General features: G+C 41.6%; 2 protein-coding genes across 3 annotated transcripts in view; one reads left to right on the forward strand and one right to left on the reverse strand.

The window, feature by feature from the left end:
• SLK (STE20 like kinase) overlaps positions 1 to 15701 on the forward strand; it is a 52918-nt gene extending 37217 nt beyond the window's left edge. For both annotated transcript variants that reach the window (XM_072871619.1, XM_072871618.1), the window contains exons 13-18: positions 5051 to 5180; positions 5425 to 5549; positions 6537 to 6725; positions 7916 to 8041; positions 9622 to 9735; positions 10344 to 15701. In XM_072871619.1, coding sequence (XP_072727720.1) covers positions 5051 to 5180; positions 5425 to 5549; positions 6537 to 6725; positions 7916 to 8041; positions 9622 to 9735; positions 10344 to 10490 — 831 coding nt within the window. In that variant the 3' untranslated portion in view covers positions 10491 to 15701. The remainder of the gene's footprint in view (positions 1 to 5050; positions 5181 to 5424; positions 5550 to 6536; positions 6726 to 7915; positions 8042 to 9621; positions 9736 to 10343) is intronic.
• Positions 15702 to 17160: 1459 nt separating this feature from the next.
• The window catches only part of COL17A1 (collagen type XVII alpha 1 chain), a 66273-nt gene continuing 62375 nt past the window's right edge, over positions 17161 to 21058 (reverse strand). The window contains exons 52-57 of the mRNA XM_072870118.1: positions 20882 to 21034; positions 19653 to 20069; positions 19320 to 19460; positions 18659 to 18721; positions 18344 to 18415; positions 17161 to 18147 (exon numbers count right to left, since the gene is read on the reverse strand). Of these exons, the coding sequence (XP_072726219.1) occupies positions 18098 to 18147; positions 18344 to 18415; positions 18659 to 18721; positions 19320 to 19460; positions 19653 to 20069; positions 20882 to 21034 (896 nt within the window). The 3' untranslated portion in view covers positions 17161 to 18097. The remainder of the gene's footprint in view (positions 18148 to 18343; positions 18416 to 18658; positions 18722 to 19319; positions 19461 to 19652; positions 20070 to 20881; positions 21035 to 21058) is intronic.

Here is a 21058-nt window from a genome sequence, read left to right on the forward strand (position 1 = left end):
GTCTTGATTATTACTGAGAACCACTTAAATTCCAGAGATTTTTTTTTTGTTAGAGTAACTTGATAGATTTTTATTGAATGTGTGCTGTTGTGGTTTAGAATTTCTTTATATGAAGTGACAGCAGTTATATGGATTTAGTTTTTTAACTCAAAAAGGAAAGCCAGGAGAGAAAAGTCTGGATAACCTAAAATCTATTACAGGTAGTTTCATACGTGTCATACAGTGAAGGCAAAATGAATGACATTTGGCTCTGACACCTTATGCTATTAATTTGCTTGCATTAGAGTAAGAGAAGGTGATGTGTTCCCATATGAATTTTGCATCTTAAAAGCTGTTTTATTTCATTTTCAGATCAATTGTGTAGTGCTCGTTTGTATATAAATGGCTCTAGTGTTTGCTCTAATAGTTACTAGACTCACAGAGATTTCTTTAGAAATCTGTACTGTCCATGCTTTTGCATAGAATGATCCTGTAGTACAAAAGTGCATAAAAAAAATAAGTCATATTCAGTTTGTACCATATGCTCATATGTAAATAACAATTTTTCTTCTTTTGCACTACCTCTTGCATTTTTGAGTCTCTCTATTTACTGGTGATTGGGTCCTACATGGGAAAGCGGGAAGAATTTTACGTATTGTTCTGAGCTAAAAGCAGTTCTTTCATGGAATCAGGAATAGCATGTGGTGATTTGGACTCTGTTTTCTGATGATGCTTCCACTATTAAACAAACAGGCATTTGTTTTTGGGTGTATAGTTTTGTATTTAAAGCTTAAGAAGGCGATTGACAGTTTGAGGGAAAATGCAGCTGGTGCTCTAAAACTACCCATGCTATATTAGATTGTGCAATGTTATATTTTTATAACTCTTAAAAATAAATAAAACACATCAGCAAATTAACAGATTAACAGTCAGTTGATTTAGCCAAGTTATATTTAGAATCTTTCTACTAATCTAGTCTAATTCACCTTGGACTGAAACACATTCCATTCCAGCACGTGTCATGAAAAGTTTCTTGAAAACATACTTAGTTATTGGTGGGTTTTGCTTTTAAATTCTTCAGAACCAAACACAACCAATTAATATTTCATTTGCTTGTATGATTATTTTAAAGACATAACCTGTGTAGATGTCATTTATGGTTGGAGACACTAATAATGGCATCTTATAAATTCATGTTTGAGACAGTGTCAGAAATAGCTGGTTTTCAGTGGAAGTTATTTTAAACTTCCAACCATTTTTCACAGCTTTACCATGAGGTAAACATACTCTGTAGTCCTTTTGCTGTAGTATTTCAACAAAATACCACTTTTGCAGGTGGTGGTTTTCTTAACTATTGACTTTCCTAGCTGCTGCGTGAAAATGCAAGCAAGAGACTGCCATTTCTGAGAGCACTGGGCAGCATTTGCATGCAAAAAGAGGCTGGCATATACCTCCTTTCTGCGCTGTGCTGGCATACATAAAGCACGTATTGTTCCTTCTCTTTTCATTAAGCTCTTTTCACTAAACTAACATCCCTGCCACTGAAGTAATGCACGCTTCCCAGTACCTCTAGTGCTTGACCTGCATGTCCTATGTTCACAGTAATGCTTGCTGTGGAGAAAAAGTGTTCCTTTTGCCACCTTCTGCATGCTTATATACACTGTAGGTTTTATGTGAAGTGGAGAAAGCACCAAAAGAGCTGAGAAAAGAGCTCATGAAACGCAAGAAAGAGGAGCTTGCACAAAGCCAGCATGCTCAGGTAACAATGGCAGCTTCAAGCTACTAAAATACAAAAGGCAGCAGTATTCACACAGCCTGATTATTTCACTTGTTGTTGTTGTTGAGTGAATATGGAACTTAACTCAAACTAACCCTACATACTGCTCTCTTTCTTCAAGTACTCCCATATCACATCCCATAGAGTAAGTATACTATGTAGAAATGTAGGAGCAGTGATTTCCAGATTTGTACTGTTAAGCATAATATTTGGTATGCCATACCAGAAAAGGACGGTATTTTTCTACAACAAGTTTATTTACAGTGCTTTTATGAGTGGTAAGTACCCCATAGGTTGATCAAATTATAAAGGTTACAGTCAGAAGTAAGTTTTGAGCAATATAAACGCAGGGGAGTAAAATGTATGTAATATGTAAGCATGAGGCATCTTGTTCATAGAAGCAGAACAGATTAGGTAAAATGAAATTACTTAAATGTCAAGGTGTAGGTGTATGGAAACTTCACGAGACATCATCTATAATTTCACGCCTTCAGACTTGCTGCTTTTATGTGACCCAGCTAGAAAGGGGGCTAGTATTTTATAAAAATACTGGCTTTGTGATGGCCACAGCTTGTACAGAGTGAGTGCACACCACAACAGAGCAGGCTTGAATTGAGTAACTTAAAGATTAAATGTTTATGTGAATGACCTAGTAGAAAATAATAGCAACTTTATTCGATTACGTGTTTAATTCAAGAGGGGATTTCCCAGGATAGAATGTGATTGAGTTGCAGCGCTCTCCCCATACCAAGGATATGTGTCTCTGAACTTTTTAAGGAAGCAATCGAAAACCTAAATTTTCATAGTGTTTGTAGTGACTTAGTTTGTTTCCTTTGCTGGTTTCAATTTGTTAAAGTAAGAGAGGTGAAAGAGACCATTTTAAAGGTGAAATATCCTTACTTGGAATGATAAGTACTAGACAAGGTGCAGATGTTTAGTTTTAGAATACCTAGAACTTCTGTCAGTGTGACTACTTTTGTGTGATGAGCCTTGACATTTTAAATGTATATTACTAACATACAGCAGATCTAATTTCTTCTTTTTTTTAAGAACAGAAATATATTTCATTATATTCTGACATAGGAAGTACATTGTGTCCCACAGGGCGTTGCTCAGGTTATGATTCAGTCTTTTCAGTTGTCTTCATGTACACTTTTCAACGCACAAATGCAGGATGTAAGTTTTAAAATGCAAAGCAACAAAAGTTTTATTTCCTTAATTTTTCAGATGTGTTTTCTCTTCTCCTTCTGCTCATATGTGCTGATCAATGTCACTGCTGTCTCCAAACTAGTTAGCACAAATTTATGGAATAATGTACTATTCATAGTAAAAAAGATCAAAATTACAGTAGTTACTAACTCTGGGCAAGACACTGAAGTTTCACACAAATGCAATATAATACTGTTCTCTGGTGTTTATTATTTGTTCAGCACATGTGAGAAACAATGTGTGACTTCTGTGCTGTGTATGCAGTGAAACTGTGTATTTTAAAGATGTCTGAGTTTAAAGATACTTATTGGGCAAAACCAAGTGGTAATCTTAAAAAGGTGGACTGCCTTGGACTGTGCCTTTTAACCTTCCAACATGTTCTTTAGTAAAGTCGGTGACCTGTATTATATGTGATATTTTAGTAGATGTGGGAAGTGGAAAGACCAGAGTGTTTTCTGAGATTGCCTGGTTTATCTTATAGTGCTAGCAATTATAAAACTTAAGATTTACTGTGTAGAGAGAGCAGCAATGATATTTAAATGACTGAGTAAAGCTCAAGCATCATTGCTTTTTGACCATGATTACACTAGAACAGCTTTCCCCCCACTCCCTCCAAATAAAAAAATTCCTGGCAAATTAAACGCCGTGTTAATTATGTGTCTGCACCCTCAGAATAACGAACTTTTAGTTTTCTTACCCTTTTTAGCTAGAAAGGGAAACGGAACAGTGGTTTTCATCAGTCCATATATTTGATTAGGTATGTCTGACTTAATTTACAGACGTGGCCTTCCAGTTCTTTTTGTGCCCTCAGGTTTGTCACTGTCGGAACTTTGCACCAACTTACTCCACCTCTGGTTTTGTGTTACGTGTCTAAGTGTAACTCTGCTGTCCACTGGGAGAGATGAAAGCCTCATCTATTAATAACTTTCTGTGAAGATGAAAACCAGGATTATCCTGGTCATAATAAAAAGTACTTTTAATGAGCATTCAATTCCATATGTTGCTGGCAACTCCTTTAGCAAGTAGCATAGGTTCAGTAAAAAAAAAAAAACATAGCTCAGGAGACCCTTCCACTGATCATCTGTAGCCCAGTACTGTTTTCCTGCTTCATCCCATCTCCCTTCCAACAGACCATCTTTAACATTGCTTTGTTATGTGTAACAGCAAATGCTTCAGCTGCCCACCTTAGCTCTGATAGGACACTGCCATCATCCTTTCTTTTGACCTTTATATCATGGTAGAAATATATGCTTTTATTTCTTATTCTTAAAAGAGTGTGTGTGTGCATGCTTGCATGCTTGTAGATGCTTTTTTTTTTTTTTTCCCCCCCCATAGTTGCAAAGAAGAAAGGCAACAGTATGGTGTTGGGGCATGGGAGGGGGATTCTTACTACTGCCTGCTTTTCATGACGTGATGCAACAGAGTGATATACCCTGGATAATGGGAAGATGCAGGTGATATGGGGACTGCATCAGGCAGATGGCAAATCGCTTTGCAAGGAGCCAGCTCAGCTCTGGTGTGACAAGCTTGCAAGTCCTGCAGAATGCAGTTCCTGCAAAAGCCTTCATAGCAGTCTTGCTGAACTCCCATCCTCAATATCTTTGCGTTCATGACAAGATAAACCACTCGAGATTGAGACACAAATCTGAAACCCAACTGTGTAAATAAATAGGCTTTAACTAATCATCCAAAGCAAAATAACCATACATTTATTTTCTTACATCCATGAATAATTAACCCTTGATATGATGAGATCAACTTTATATTGAGTACTTGTCTTTGCTAGCTTTGAACCTGCAGCTTGTTTTGAGGAGAGACAAGAGATGGAATGAAATGCAGATTGCTGGCTAGTTGCCTTTGGTCTTATTTCTGAAGGTATTATTTAAACATTAAATATACTCTTACCTACCCTCTACGTAGAAAATAGAAGCGATGCATAATTTTATAGCTGAGGTGTGTTAGCTCAAATTTTCATAGATGTATTTGTTTTCATATATAGCTAATGCTGAGAGAACTGGGAGTTTCATTAAAACGTAATGTGGTTAGGAGAACACAATTTAATTTACTTCTATTGGTTTTTACCAGGAGCAGGAATTTGTGCAGAAGCAGCAACAAGAACTGGATGCATCTCTGAAGAAAATTATTCAGCAGCAGAAGACAGAACTAGCCACTATTGAACGAGATTGCCTCAACAACAAACAGCAGCTCATGAGAGGTATCCAGCATCAGACTCTCTTGAAAAACAGACATTGGTGTTGTATTTTAACAAAACAATAATCTGTCACAAATTTATGAAATCAAAGATCTTCATGACTAATCTAGAACTGTGATAAAAACATTTGCTATGTAATAGCATTGTTCTTAAAATGCACTTGTAGGCCACTTCTAAACATATACTCGCAGGTAGATTAGAAAGTATTGTATTGTACTTTCTGAACCAGCCTTCCTCTTTTTTCCAGCTCGTGAAGCTGCAATCTGGGAACTGGAAGAGCGACATCTACAAGAGAAACACCAGCTCCTTAAACAGCAACTCAAAGATCAGTACTTCATGCAGAGACACCAGCTGCTTAAGAGGCATGAAAAAGTTAGTGTTGAGTTTGACACTTTCTTTTGTGTATTATAATATCAATTTTTTTTATCAAGTAGTCTTATGATCTCTACTGGTAGCTGTTTACTTGCACAGGCAAGACTCACACAGGTATTTTGAAGCTGTATATGTTCTGTTGAAATAAAAAAATCTTAATTGTGTTACTTTAATAACTCAGTAGTATGTTGAAGTATAAGTGGTCATATTTTTCCCTTTGATTCTTAAAAAAACCCAAACAACCACAACATCAACCTTTTTCTATTAAAAATACCAAATTCTGCTTATACACCAAAGCCAGTTTTGGCTTGTGTTTAAATAAATCTACTCATTAGTAAATCATCCTGGAATTAAATGAGCAGAATGAACTGGATTAGCTTTTGGGCACGTAGCTGACAACTGCCTCTTTATAGCTAAATCCTATAAAAGCCTGGAAGACAACACTTATTTTCCCCAAGGCATTTTATTTTTATAGGATACACTAATCAGAATAGTTCAATTTTTGAAAATGTAAACCCAATAGAGAGATATTATAGGATGTCCTTGGAGACTGGAGCACGAGCAGCCTCCACTGAGGGCTTGTTTCTTTATGGTTTGGTTTATCCCCATAGTGGCTGTTGTTTTTACCAGCTTTTGCAACAAACTGACCCTTCACAACTGCAGTAGTGGAAGTTCAGTTCCACAAAAGTATCTCCCTTTGAATAACATAGACTTTTTAAAATGGAATTCAGGAGTTGAACAACCACTGATAAAATATATGTGTATTCATATTCATTAGAGCGTTAGAGAATTTCTTCTGGGTTGGGCATGATCCAGAGTTCTCTGGAATAAGTGGAAGACCCCCTCCTCCCCATTGATATCACTAGGGCTGGGACTGGTTTCTGTTGAAAGAAGCTGACTCGAACAGCATGCTTATCGATGAAATGGGATGCAAATATTCTAACACAATAGTTACTCTGTAACATTTCCACGTGGTTAACATTTTAGGAAACAGAACAAATGCAGAGATATAATCAACGCCTTATCGAGGAGTTAAAGAACAAGCAAACTCAGGAAAGAGCGAGACTGCCTAAAATCCAGCGAAGCGAAGCAAAGACTCGAATGGCTATGTTTAAGAAAAGTTTAAGAATTAATTCATTAGCCTCTCCAGACCAAGATCGTGAAAAAATTAAGCAGGTAATTAATAAAACCAGTTTTAATAGTGTAAATGCTTCATGTGATGTAAATGTGAGGGTGGGATACAGTGCACTCTCAGCAAGTTCACAGATGGTACAAAACTGGGTTGATGCACTGGAGATGAGGTCAGAGGAAGTCATCCTTCCCCTCTGCACTGGTGAGACACATCTGGAGTGCTGGGTCCAGTCCTGGGCTCCCCAATACAAGACAGACATGGATTTACTGGAGCGAGTCCCACGAAGGGCCTTGAAGATGACTGAGGGACTGGTGGGCCTTGTTATAGGAGGAGAGGCTGAATACCTGGGACATTTCAGCCTGGAGAAGAGAAGGCTCAGGAGGATTTTATCCATGTGTATAAGTACCCAACGGGAGGGAGTAAAGAAGGTGGAGCCAGACTCTTCTCAGTGGTGCCCAGTGACAGGATGAGGCAGTGGGCACAATACAAATACAGGAAATCCAACTTAAATGTAAGAAAACACTTTTTTAGTGTGAGGATGATCAGACACTGGAGCAGGTTGCCCAGAGAGATTGTGGAGATACTCAGAACCCAACTGGACACAGTCCTGCCCAGCCTGCTCTGGTTGACCCTGCTTTGAGTAAGGGGGTTGATATTCGCAGGTCACTTCCAACCTCAACTGTTCTGTGATTCTGTGAAATATTTTTAAGAATATTTGATTTTTGTGAGCTTTTGAACTAAAACTGTAGGTATTCACTCATTCTTCGAAAGGGAATGTTGTGAAGAGGTTTAGAGATTTGCTTTGTATTGATGCACAAAAGTCCCAAATCGTGGTTTCATATGGTGAGCACTGGAAGGATGAACAATCTGGAAAATACGATATCCCGTAGCAGTATAACAGCAACCTTAACTGACACTTGTAGCAACACTACTGTGTCACGGCTTCAGAGGGAGATAATTTCAGGAGTCTGGAAGTGAAATGTGTTGTGTTTTAAGGAAAAATTAGAGTGCAGACAGAGAAATGGAATGATAGACAAAACTGTGAGGGCATTCCCTTTGTAAGAATTTTAAAAAAGAAAGAATAAAGAAAATACAGTTACTGTTTAAATCTTTTAAAACTGTTCTTTTCAGTTATGCTGTTATGTATTAATTCTGTTACATACAGGTTTTTGACTCATGTAAACTGTTGTATCTAGAGGCACAATATAAACCATCTTTTTATTTTTAATTTTAGTTTGCTGTTCAAGAAGAAAAGAGACAGAAGAATGAGAGACTGGCTCAGCATCAGAAACATGAAAACCAAATGCGGGACCTTCAGTTGCAGTGTGAAGCAAACATCAGAGAGCTGCATCAGTTACAGGTTAAAAATAGATGACATTAAATGAACATTCAGTGGGAAGATTCAGGTTAATAACAGACACAGGCAAAGCAGAAACATCTTTTCCTTCATTTTTACTGATTGGTGTAGGGTTTTTTTTTCAACTTTGCTTTCAAAGGCCTGCAGCATACTGCTTAACCAGATTCATATGCTTACATCAATTAATGAGAAGTAATTTTACATGCAAGAGCAGCATGAACCAGAAGCAGATGATGACTTCTAGAATATCTATCAAATTCCCAGTGCTATTTTCTGTAGGCAACATTTCCTTTTAACCTGATTTTGCTGAAATGTCATTAATCAGAACAGAGGCAGGCAGCACCAGGCATTACCCACAAGACGTTTGTAGCCACACATGGAATGAGATGGATTTTACAGAGTGCAGGCTGCCATGTGTGCTTGAGCTTCTGGAAAGTACTTGGAAGGAATTCTCTTCTTGCGATAAGGAACTCTATTTTGTCCCTTTTGGTATGCGTTTTGTAAAAGTTGCTGCTGTATACCAGAGGCCAGATCTCCTTTTCCACTAAATCTGCTTTTCCCTGTTTCAGGGACACAGGGGAGTTTTAAAGCATTAAACGATCACCTGCTGATAACCTTTGCACAGTGAAATCTTCCAAGGACCAATGAAGCTAGTTCTGCTCTATTCGCTTTCTTACATCCTGCAAAAACAGTCCCTGACTATGCCACTAATACGCCTCAGTAAATCCCCAAGTACCGTGGGAGTCTTGTGAGAGTTTCAGCTCAAGTAAAATTGAGCAGATTAGCGCTACTCTGAGATTCACTGAGGAAAAATTGGCCCCTAGCTGCACTCAGGTCTAGCCAAGCGCTTGTCATTTTTGTTCCTGTGTTTTTGTACTCTGCATCAGACCCAGTTGGGACGGGAACCCTAGAAACAAGAACATGGGGTTTAGAGACTGCCAGTGCCAACTGCTCTTAAAAATCAAAGATTTGATGTAGCCAAATACTTAATTTTTTTTCTTACCATGCTTCAGAAGTCCTCTGAAAGTTAGGCAGATGCATGTGTACCTTACTGAGAGGAATGAGAAGCTGATGTGTTGTTTGATTATTGTTTTCCTTTTTATAGGGCAATTCTGAGGCTGCTTCTGCAAGCACATTTCTCTCTAAGCCCCATTTGTTAGTCTCAGCTCCTTGGCACCAAGAGCTGAAATATTTCCAAAAAATGACCTCCTTTTTAGTGTAATTGATATTAATAAATCATATAAACTGTCTTTAGAAAGCGAAGCAGAAATGCTGTATGACCTTGAAAAGCATTATTAGGCAGTGAAACACAGTTTTGAGTAACACTGTCAGCTGCTGCCTTAATGATACTCAACAGTATATTTGGATTTACAAGTATTTCTTATCTCAGTTGGTTCTGATAGGAAGATTAGCTTCTGATAATGCAGCCTCGTAACATGCTTTTATCTTGTAATTATTCACGTCACTATTTACACGGAATAAGCTAATTAAAAAGAATTAGGACAACATATGTCACTGTACAAATGTTGAGTTGCCTAATCTGAATTAGTTTTACATAAGGATTATCTTTATCTTGTTTTAAGAATGAAAAATGCCATCTACTGGTTGAGCATGAGACTCAGAAGCTAAAAGAGCTAGATGAAGAGCACAGCCAAGAACTGAAGGAATGGAGAGAGAAATTGAGACCAAGAAAAAAGGTAAATCGGAGCAGTTTATCAATCAGAAAATAATCAAGAGTTGGATCTAGCAAATACAGACAATACAAAAAGTATCGCAGAGGAGGAGAATCAAGCTACTGGACAAAACTGCTGTAGTTCACTGAATAATAAAAGATGTTAAAAAAAAAAACGTGCAAAAGCTGAGCGAAGGGCATGTGCAACAAAGGCTTGCGTGTTATCAGCCTCTTACGGTGTTCCCTTTTGCAGCACATGTGTGCATATTTGCATATAAAACTTCTTAGGTGGAGGTAATTCTGGTTTTCAGAATGTATTTCAGAAGCCAGTAGGCTACTACAAAAACTGAGTGTTAAATAACAGATAGAGGGTGGTGGAGGGTGTTTTTTGGTTTTATATTTTATTTTAAAATGGAAAGTACTATATTTTCACACAGTTCAGAGAGTGTCCTACAGGCAGATGATGTTCTTAGCTTGCTGTGTCTTGGTTGTCTTACAATTTCATAATTGCTAGGTGATTTTTTTTGTGATGGTGTGTGAAGTTGCGATGTTATATCAGGCAATATGTCACCAGTATAATAGGTTTCTTGTACTTTGCCTTGTAATCCTATGACAATCTGATTTTGGTTTTAGACGCTGGAAGAAGAATTTGCTAGAAAACTGCAGGAACAGGAAGTTTTCTTTAAAATGACTGGAGAATCCGAATGCCTTAACCCTTCAACACAAAGCCGGATTTCCAAATTCTATCCAGTCCCCAGCCTTCACTCCACTGGGTCGTAACTCTGGAAACTGCTGTAGGTTTTTTCATATTTGGAATTCTCCATCCTCATCGTCTAACCTGACTCACTCTGTGGTTTACATCAAAGGACCTAGCGCTTTTTGTTTTCAGTGGAGACAATCAGTGTCATGATCAGTTTCTTTACTTCTCGGATTGGAAGAAAACAAAAAGGTGTTGGTGTATAATGGTAATTTTATGTCCTTCAGATGTTTCAAGAATAAGCGGGGTTTTTATCTCAGTCTCAACAAGTATGATATCTATGGTTTTGACTTTAAGCCTAAAATATTAATTACAGTCTTTCTGATCACAAAAAAAATGGTTTCTCATGTGAACATTTAGATGGTGTAATATTAGTTCTGCTACTGTGTTTTTAAGTGTCTGATTTCTCCACGAGAGAATTCCACAACTGAAACTGCCGTGAGAGGTTTAAAATGTTATAATGTTGAGCAGTGTCTTCATAGCAAGGACTGAAACAAATTACTCAGAGCATGCCAATAATCAGAAAAATAAACCCTTATGTTTAAACATGATTGGTAAAAGCAAAAGCCTTTGCAACTTCTTTAAAAAGAAACCTCTGGCATAAATTCAACTGAGCTGATCTCCATGGCATATTTTGTCCATTAGTTCCATAATGAAATGGGGTGCTAGTTTAATTAATACAGTGCCTGAAACACTTCGATAATGCTAATCCTGGCAACAGGATAGTGCTTTGTCATTTAAAAAAACAAAACTCCTTAGCATTGTTGTTACTGTACAAAACAGAAGATTTCTTGCTGCTACTGCCATTTTTGTTGTAAATCCTCACCCTAAAATATTTTGCACTAAAATATGTAAAGGTGAAAGAAATGCTAACTTTAAAATGCACAGTTTATTATTTTCCTTAGCTATTACAGGGGGTTAGTTCTACAAATGGAAAACCTGTAGAATGTATTTTTTAGAAAGCGGTGCGCAAAGTGCACGTGGTTTCTCTAACTGTACCTGGAATGGGTAGAGCCATTTTTCTGTTCTTACCAAAGCCTGTTCATTTAAACTCCATCAGAAAAGTGGAGGTGGATGGTCATATTTATAAATAACCATGGCTAAAGTCTGATTTGATTAGAAGTGTTAGATTTGATTTTTTTTATTTTAGTCATTTTATTTTATAGAAAGATTTAAGTTAAATATATAGACAAACTACTTTATGAAGCCGGGTTTTTTGCTTTTGTGTTGCCACGTACTAACATAGGCAGTTTTTATTTTTCAAGTTCATAGATGTACAATAAGTTATTTACCTGACTGATCTGCAGTGGAAAAAATCTGAAATGTTTCTCATATAGCCGGTAGGGAAATACAGCTGTATTAGGTCACTTTTAGTGCACTCTCTTTGGTGGTTAGAGTTTGAGTCATATCAAGACAGTATTATAAGCTGTACTTTGGTATGCTCGAGCTCAATTTGTAAAATAGTATTTGCTTTCTGTCATTTGAGGCCTGACTTCCTAGTCTCTTTGGGTATCGACTGTAAACGTTTTGTTTTGCTAGCTTGCATTAAATGTGCGACTGGGGAACATTACATGATGTTCATTTCATGGGAACAGTATCGATGCATGTGAATGAACTCGTAAATTAACATAGGACCTTAATTGGATGTGGTTGAAATCTTGGATGCTGAAATTCTTGGACGTTGAACTGCTACCTTCTCAATGAAGACACTTAAAATTTACAGCACAGTAAAAAAAAATAATCAGAAAATGCATGTTTTAATTTAAATTCTGTAACTTTTTGATAGTATAATTACTTTAATAGCTAGCCTTAATTTCTGGCATTTTATTATATAAATGTGTATTGTGTACTGTTGTAAATTCACATACCATATCTCTAGAATGTTATCTGTTGCTAAATGCAAAGTTCTTTAAATTGTTTGTTTAGTAGGGTGAAAAATGTCTTTGAAGACCTTTTACTTTTTAAGCTCCACCATCATAAATTGACTGTTACAAAAATAACATTAAATAATCTTCATCTCTGTACTTAACAGAATTTGTTTGCAATTTCGTATGAAGTAGGCTCAGTGCTTTACTCGGGGAGTAGGCAGGGCAGGCAGATTTCCCCTTCTGGATTACCTCTACCTTCATTCACATTAAATCCTCGGAGGGAAACGTTAATCTTCTCCTTACATTTTTGGCAGTTTCAGTGATAACTTGCTAATATATATTGGCATGCTGTTTACCTCTGTCTAAATCTTTTAAGTCTTTTATTTGAAGATCCTTTTCACACAAGCCTCTGCGATCTGATCTCATTGTAAAAGGTACAAATAAGTAACTGAGTTCTGTGATGGAGGGAGGGATCGAATGTAGCGATTGAAGCCTTAGCGGGTGTTTGGTCAGGTCCCAGGTATGGAGCACTGTTAAGCAGTTGCAGCCTTGTGAACTGTACTGAGAATTGATACCAAGCTTGAAAATATGTTTTTCTGGGGGATAACAGGAACTAGCATGGGTACTTACACATATAGACTGATAAAATTGGTTTTAAGTATTGCAGAACATGAAAGAGGCGTACAACATTGCATCAATGTCAGAAAACTCAATTCAAATGCATTTAGTCTCACATAGGCCTGGAAGAGACCTCCTGAGATACAAAATCCAATCTTTCCACTATCACATGTCACATCCCTTTAATAAGTTAGAAGCTCCATCTCCAGGGTAGTTAAGTGTATTTTCCTTAGCCAAAACAATGTGCGTTCTTACTGAGTGTTTGGCAGATCTCATTTTCCCCACATGCCCTTCAAAAGACGACCACAAATCAGTATTTGCTCACCTTTGTGTTTTACTGCATCATAAATACTGTCCACAGGAAAATGAACAAAGGCAATAAAATGCATGAATTACAGTGCAATATATTGGGTGTCCTCTTGTATTTACAACTGATTCTCACAAAAAAACCTGCCTGCAGGCCCGTGGCCTCTGACAGGTTCATTCCTCACAACGTGTTCTTCCTGAGCTCTGAAAGCAGGTTTCAGCACCTGCGAAGTCAGCTTTCTTGGGACAGGGCCTTGTAAGTACAGGAGCCGGTGGCTCTACTCGCATCCTAACAGTTACTAGAACTCAGCTAGTTGCAGGTTCTTGCGGTCCTCTGCTCATGCAGGTAGCCCAGGGAGATCTTTGGCTAACTGAACCTCAGGTGGTCTGGCTGCCCCTGTTCTTATAATGAGATTCTGCATCTTGAATAAATTCTGCATCTCGCCTGAATGGGGCTGTCTGAGGAGGGTTTACCACCGTGGAGGAAACGGGCTGTGTCTCAGCCCTCGGCCTCCTGAAGTCCCAGGGGAACTTCACTGTTTCCTTGGTTGACAGGGAAATACTCCAGCCTGTTTTTTCCTCTCTGATTCCCATAAGACAAATTTGTTTCTTTTTCCAAGCACTCTGATGAACACATGAGAAGCTTGTAGGCATGAAAAGATACGATACTGAGGTTGGTATGACTGATTAGCTATATCCTGATTTATTAAATGTTTTTCTTTAGAAGGTGTTAAATGAATTGACACCTGAATTCAAATTCAGAGGTGGCAGTACCACACTGTCCTGACCAGTGGCATTCACTCAAACTGATTTTTCACATCACTTTTAAAATCCTGATATTCATTCTGAGCTGCATCCTTTTTTTCAGACAATGTTTTAAGCTAATATCCTTTTAAAATTACATTAATGGGTATTCAATATCTAATCAATCACATGGTTTAAAAAATTATTCTGCTGTCCTAGAGGACTTCATTATAACTACATGCTACTGCATTTTTTTTCTTAACAAGTAGGAAACTTAGCACCTTAACTAAGACAGAGCCAAGCAAGGCAGTAATGTAATTACTTTCATCACACCACAATGTCTTTTATGATGGCAATATCACATAGGAAGTTTAAGTTGATTCTCCATCTGAAACAGTATCTGTCTTGCAAGACATGGTACATGAAAGATTTATTTAAATTCAGCCACTTAAATCCACTTTCAGGTAGCCTGATTTTCAGAGCTGCTGTGTAGCAGCTCCTAGGACCTCAGAAATGCTCACCTTTGCTGAAAACCAGGGAACAGACTTAAATGTGCAAATAAGCTCAGTGCTAGTTGCTCCCGCTGAACAACTGCTTTTTGGTTAATCTGCCGTGGGGAAGTGGGGCAAGTTCTTGAGGACGGTGACTATACGGTCATTGGAGGAAAGGGCACGGAGGAGTATTGAGGATGGTCACTATGTAGATAACTTTCTGCTTTTTATGTTAGCATTTACAATCTGTCCCTTTTACTTCAAAATCTACTTCTGGATCTCAGAAACTTCCTTCTGTTGATGTGTCCACGCACATTTCCCATTCCCTGACGTGTACTGTCAGCTTCACAGCAGATACAAAAGGAGGTCAGAGAGAATTAACCTTCCTCATTCAGAGGCAAGCCAAGGCCAGGATGCCCTGTCATGTTTCTCAGTCTTACAAAAGATGAAGGGAAGGAGAAGATGAAAGAAACTTTATAGTGTTTCTCTATATTGCTTGCAGAGCTTTTAGTTGTTCTCCATCCCCTTTCTCTCGCCTCAATCCTCATACTTCATTTCTGAAGCTACTTCTGCACTTCTGGCATGAGGGCACTCAGTGGTGCCAGAGAAAGATGACAACCTCTTAAGAACATGCTCAAAACCAGCTCATGAATAAGGAAGGCTTATGTGCTTCACTGTACTGAAAGTAGAAGGGAGTCACTGAGCCCAAAGATGCTCTGATTTTCCAGAATCTCTTCCACAATTACCAGGCTAGGTGGTAAAACCTCTTTCTTACTGATTATCAATCCTAAAATGGTGGAAAGAACAGAAACTAGAAAGAGACATTGAGTGACGTCCGTAATGTTGAACTGTCATACCCCTGTTTTCTGCAAGAAAGCCAAGCAGGGTGGGCTTCTGTGATAAAGCATACAAATCTGAGGCACCTCCAACCTCGCATTGTCCCAGCAGTTTGTTGAATGTTTTGTGTTAACTGCAAACCAAGTTATTTTTGCCTTACAGAAAGCAACCAAAAATCATGAGATGGATGAATAATTGGCTAAGGGTCCCTGAACATACAGCTCATGGAAGTGAACTTGCAGTAGCAGCCATACAATAGGGTTGGGGGTTTTTTTTGGTCTTGTTTTTAAAAGTAATTTCATTTCATGGCTTTCTGTAGAATATTGTAATAATTCTGCTGTAAATACAATAAAGTCACTGTTTGCTGAGATGCCCTCTGTTTTGTTCACGGAAAACTTGCATGAAATACAACTAATCTGTGAGTGAATGGGACAATTTAGAATTTTTAAAATAATTGAGTGTAAAAAGTACTTAACATTGTGCAACGTGTGGCTCCCTGACTGGAATAGCCCGAGGCGGGAGTGCAGATTTAGCACAAACCTAAAAGGATGCTGTTTTCAGTGACTGCCCTGCCCTGTCAGTGGGATTTCAACTTGGGGTTGTAGGAGCTCCAGTTTCTGCCCCCCAGTCCGTGGGTCCCCCCTTGTGACAACCACTCTTCCCACTCAGGTACAGGCAAAGGAACGAGGCGCCACTGTTTGGCAGCAGAGCCCCCGGGCGATGGTTCAAGTGCCGTGGGCTGGATTACGAAGCAAATGAGTGGTTGTAGGGCTGCGGTGCCGCAGACCACTCTCAGTTGCCTAACCCTACCCCACAACACAACCTGCAAGCACATTACAGTGGTCCTGAGTAGTTCAGGGATGGCTTCAGACATGGAAACACAGCTGCTGCACTTAAACATGACAACAGATGCTTTTGTTGTTGTTTTTAAGCGAGAATTAAAAGGAAATGTCTCATCTTGGCAGAGCCAGGTGAGGGAGTATGAATCACGCAGAAGGATGCAGGCTTTATTGGCAAACACTGCAAGGTGCTGTGCTCTGAAAGCTGACCTGGTTCACACAGGCCTTTGCTCTAAACTCTCCTAAGCAATAATGTGGGAGGAACACCAAAACTTGACGTTGCTAACACTGGAAATAAAACCAGACAATGGGTATTTAAACCTGGGCTGAAAACAAGCAATTCAAGCAAGGTTTTTTGGCTATAAAAATAAGCCACTGACCTGCTTTGGCCAATACCTGGAACTCAAGTAGCACTTCAGAGTGTGTGGGCATGTGTATGTGCGTGGCCCTAGGAACACCATAAAGCTGATGCGGTGTCACACATGCAGTGACCAGGCACCATGCGAGGGGCTGGCAGCTGTCCCAGCTTGCACGCCTGCACTGGAATGCCAGCCTCTGCCAGGCGGTACCTTGCAGCTCAGCCATCATCCCGCCCCCCAACACTAAAATACTTAAACTCTGCGAGTACTGCCTCATTGCAAGGAAGAAGATGATGGCTGCGGCACCCTGGGACAATGTGCAGAGGCTCCTGCTAAAGTGTCTGTAAACCACCAACACCTGAGAAGCCGCTCGGTGTCTGCGTGGGTCACGTACTAGTGACGAGAAACAAAGCAGCCGCCATCAGCCACCAAAACCACAAGGTGTGGTCTGCCCATGGTCACAGCGAAGCTGGTACTGACTGCCCAGTGTAACACTGATCAGGCAAGCTCGGGGTGAAAAACACACTTTAATTGGGCTGTTTACATTAAAAAATGATTTTTCCCCAGTGCTTAAAAAACAGAAAAAAAATACAAAAATATTTTTTTAAAAGATCAACAAATTGTGTTTAAAAGTGCTTCAGTTTGGTCCCTGTGCATGTCACATCTCGCTGTGCAGCTATAAACAGGCATCGCAAAGCACGTGCCGACCCAGGCTCCCTGCAGAGTACTTGCATGTGCTGTACCCATTGCTGCCTGAGCCCCTCTGCTAAGTTTGTCCAAGGAGCTGGGCTCAGGACTGGGGTTAACGGAGCACTAGAGGATCACAAAACAGCCGAACTGGGAGGGCATCGCTTTCCAAAGCAAGCCATGGGCCGGGCCACTAGTGGGTGCTGACCCCAGGGGTCCGGAAGCTCTGCAGCAGCTGGACATGGGCAGGGCTGGGCTCAGTGTCTCATGCGGGCCATGTCTGGGGTACCTCAGTGCACTGTGCCCCTTCCCCGAGACCCCCGAGCCACAGCCCCACTCAGTACCACCAGCACCTGCTTCAACACGTCCTGCAGCTTTGGGTTGGCACAGCAGAGCTTGTGGAGAGGAAATCCCAGTGCGGTGAGCAAGTTTGTCCCAGGGTTTCTTACAGGGCCTTTGTCCTGTGGGCTGAATCTGATCTCTGACAAATCATGCATTTGGTGGGGGAGGGATTGGTTTCTTTTTTTTCTTTTTGCTGGCTAGTTGGCTAGTTGTTAAAAAACAGGTTTTTACATAGCTGGGAGTAATACAAGAAGCTTGGATTGGGTGAGACAGGAAGCCCTTGTCAGCCCAAAGACATCTAAGCCTGGGAACTCAGGGGCGCTAAGCCAAACATCAGCAACAGGAGCAGATACCCATGTTAGGGCCATGCCGCACACGTAAAAGAGCCATTCAAATCTCAGCAGCGACACTGAACTATCAAGTCTAACTGGTTAGCTGATTGGCAAGGACGTTTTAGCATTAAGGCAGTGAAGATTCAGGCTAATTCTCTATGGGCTGCTGGGAATGCTGCTCAGTGCAGAACTGAGCTGGCTCTTTCCTTAAACCCCCACACTTCTTCTTTTTCTTCTGCCAACATACACTTGTTCACCTGGGGACAAGAAAGTCAAAAGGAGGGTTATTTGAAAAGTTCATGTGGGGAAAAAAAGACAAAAGAACCAAAACAAGCAAGAAAAATGGGGCCACGTGGGTTTTCCAGTGGTTCCCAGCGATGGGCTGGTGCCTGGGGAATCCTCCACTCCCTGACAGGCAAACCCTGCTCTCCTGGGGAAGGCAGATGTTTATACCTTTCTCTCCTTTCTCTCCTTTTGGTCCCCTGTGCCCGTGGCGTCCTGGCGGGCCCATTGGTCCAGGGTCACCTGAAGGAATGAGAAGACCAAGTTTGCCCTTGAGCATGACTGGCCCACAGACAGGGACAGGCCAGGGTAAGGAAGACCAAGTTAGGATGATGCTTGGGCTGAGATCCTGAAGGTGCCACCTTCACTGTGGGGAGGCTGTGACCTTGCACAGCCCTGGCTATCTATCCCCAGACTATCTCTGGGGACACGGTGCTGCTTCCTGGGCGTTACAGGGCTTGAGAGGGAAAGGATGGCAAGTCTTACCTTTGGGTCCAGGATAACCCCTTTCCCCCTTTTCACCGGGTGGCCCCTGGATGGTACCATATGCTGGAGAGGGAAACGAAGGAGAGGATGAATGAGTGGGACAAACCACTTGCAAAGGGCTGTGCGTTGATGTAGAGAAGCAGTGAGTCACTCTGGAAGGACATTTCTCTAGGTTAGATGGGATTAGACTGATGAAGAGCAGGTTTTTAAAAAATGGGTTTGGTCCCAGCAAAGTCTCAGGGGCAGGCTGTAATCTCATTTCACCAGCACTGCTCTGCCACCCTCTCTGGGTGTCACCAGGGCTGGAGCTGGCCCACGCTCAGGGAGGGGGATTTGAGAACAGAGTGAGCAGCTGTCTCATGTTGCTCTACCTATGCCAGCCCAGCCACGTTAAAATGGGCCACAGGGGTTGCAAGCACAGTGGTTGCCAGGGTTCGGGATGAGTTTCCTACAAGTAGTGGGAAAACCTGATTTCCTTCCTAATGATGAGACTGTACCTCCTCAGCAAGGGAGGAAGGGGATGGAAAGACTATCTGCCTCCAGCTTTGTATCTTGACTGTATTTTTGCAGTATGCAAAGGTGAAAAGATCACTAGGTCTATGAGAGGTTGGAGAGCTCTCATATGCATGAGCCAGAAACACCAAGTCAATATGCCACTTACTTCTAAAGAAGTCCATGAGGTCCTCAGTGACATTGCCATAGGCTGCAAAAACCCTGCTGATGCCAGGGGGACCAGGAGGGCCTGGGGGACCTGCAGGTCCCTGTGCAGTGTAAGACATCAGGTCCTGGAGAATACCACGGCCTGAGGAATTAAAGATGTCATTTGAAAGGAGCTCTGGGAAAACTGCGGCTGGATGCCGAGGCAGGAAGGTGTAAGGGAGAGCTGTAGGCAGCAGGAAGGGTGAGGGAAGTGAACAGTGTGACACCAGGCACAGGGGGCTAGGAGTTGTGGGCTGGGACAGGGAGGGTCAGGACAAGCAGGCATTCCACTCACTCTGTAGGTTCTCTGACACGCGGAGTGCCAGCTCATTGTAATCCAGGGAACCAGTGAAGGAGCTGCTGTAGGATCTGCTTGAACCTGCCGATCTGTGTGATTCCTCTTCTGTCAGCAACGCATCGAAAGACCTGTCACTGCCCATGGAGGTATCATAAGAGCCATCACTGCCCAGTGAGGCACTGTAAGATGACATGCTGCTCATGGAGCTGCCATATGAGCTGCCTGTGCCCAGTGAGCCCCCATGGGATCCCTCAGCACCAAGGGATCCTCCATGCAACTGCTCGGAATTCCGTAGCCCTTGGTATGATGCAGACATAGACCCAGACACCAAGCCACTATCTCCTTTGGGTCCTGGTGGTCCTCGTGGCCCAGGGGGCCCAGGTGGCCCTGAGATGTAGCTTCGAACTTCATCACCTGCAAAATACAAGAGGGGGGACTTCAGGGACACCAGGGTACCTGGGCCCCCCAGGCATGGCAGAGGTCCTGTGCTACCACCTGAATGAAGACCGGAGTGTGAAATTCTGTCCCACCAATCATCGCAGTAACCCTCATCCAGTGCCATTTCTCAGGCAGCAGGCACATATGTCAGCCTTGATCTCTACAGATGGCATCACACCCTCCTCCTTCCCATCTCTCCCAAAGTTTTGCGTGCCCAATCTTGGAAACATGCCCAGTGAGTCTGCAGAAGGGTGCACTCTTCTCAGGCCAATTTCAGCACCTCTGCCAAAACGGCTGTTCTGTGACCAGTCTCCCACAAGTGAGGGGATCCCCATGTTTCTGAAAGGCTGCCCTGGATGACTTGCCAGCGTAAGAGCTCAGACCAATGCTGCTTCACAGCTGGCTCAGTGCTGCCCTCCAACCCCCTACATCATCCACTGCTCTGCAGGCAGGTGTTTGTAAAAGAAAATGCTTTTCCCGTGGCAAAACTCTGCAGGTGACCTTACTAGGGACCTGCTGTTCAGTACAGGCCAAAGGTAACTGCCCAGCGCCTGTCCCTTTTGGCTCACAACATGGACTTTTGCCTTGCAGTCGGACTGAGAGGAGACGAGCCTATGGGGCGCAGTGTAATCCTGCATAGACCTGGCTGTAGAGATAAGGTGTTGCTGCAGCCCCAATTCAGGGAAGGCTCCTACAGGACTGCCTCAGCTGTGGCAGAGCCACCAGCCTACACAAGGCAAAGCATGGCCTTGGGGTGTGTGCAGGGAGGATGGATGGCGTCCCCTTACTCTTCAGGTACTGGATCAGCTCACTCCTGAACTCGTCACTGTGGGTGATGTCAGCATAGGACAGGAGGCCAGTTCCTGAGAAGCCTGGTGGTCCTGGAGGGCCAGGAGGGCCAGGTGGACCCTGGACTCCAGAGAGGGAGGAGTATCCCACACCTTGAGAGAAAGGAAGAATTGTTT

The sequence above is a fragment of the Ciconia boyciana genome, chromosome 8 (genome assembly GCF_034638445.1).
Source record: "Ciconia boyciana chromosome 8, ASM3463844v1, whole genome shotgun sequence".
Lineage (NCBI taxonomy): Eukaryota > Metazoa > Chordata > Aves > Ciconiiformes > Ciconiidae > Ciconia > Ciconia boyciana.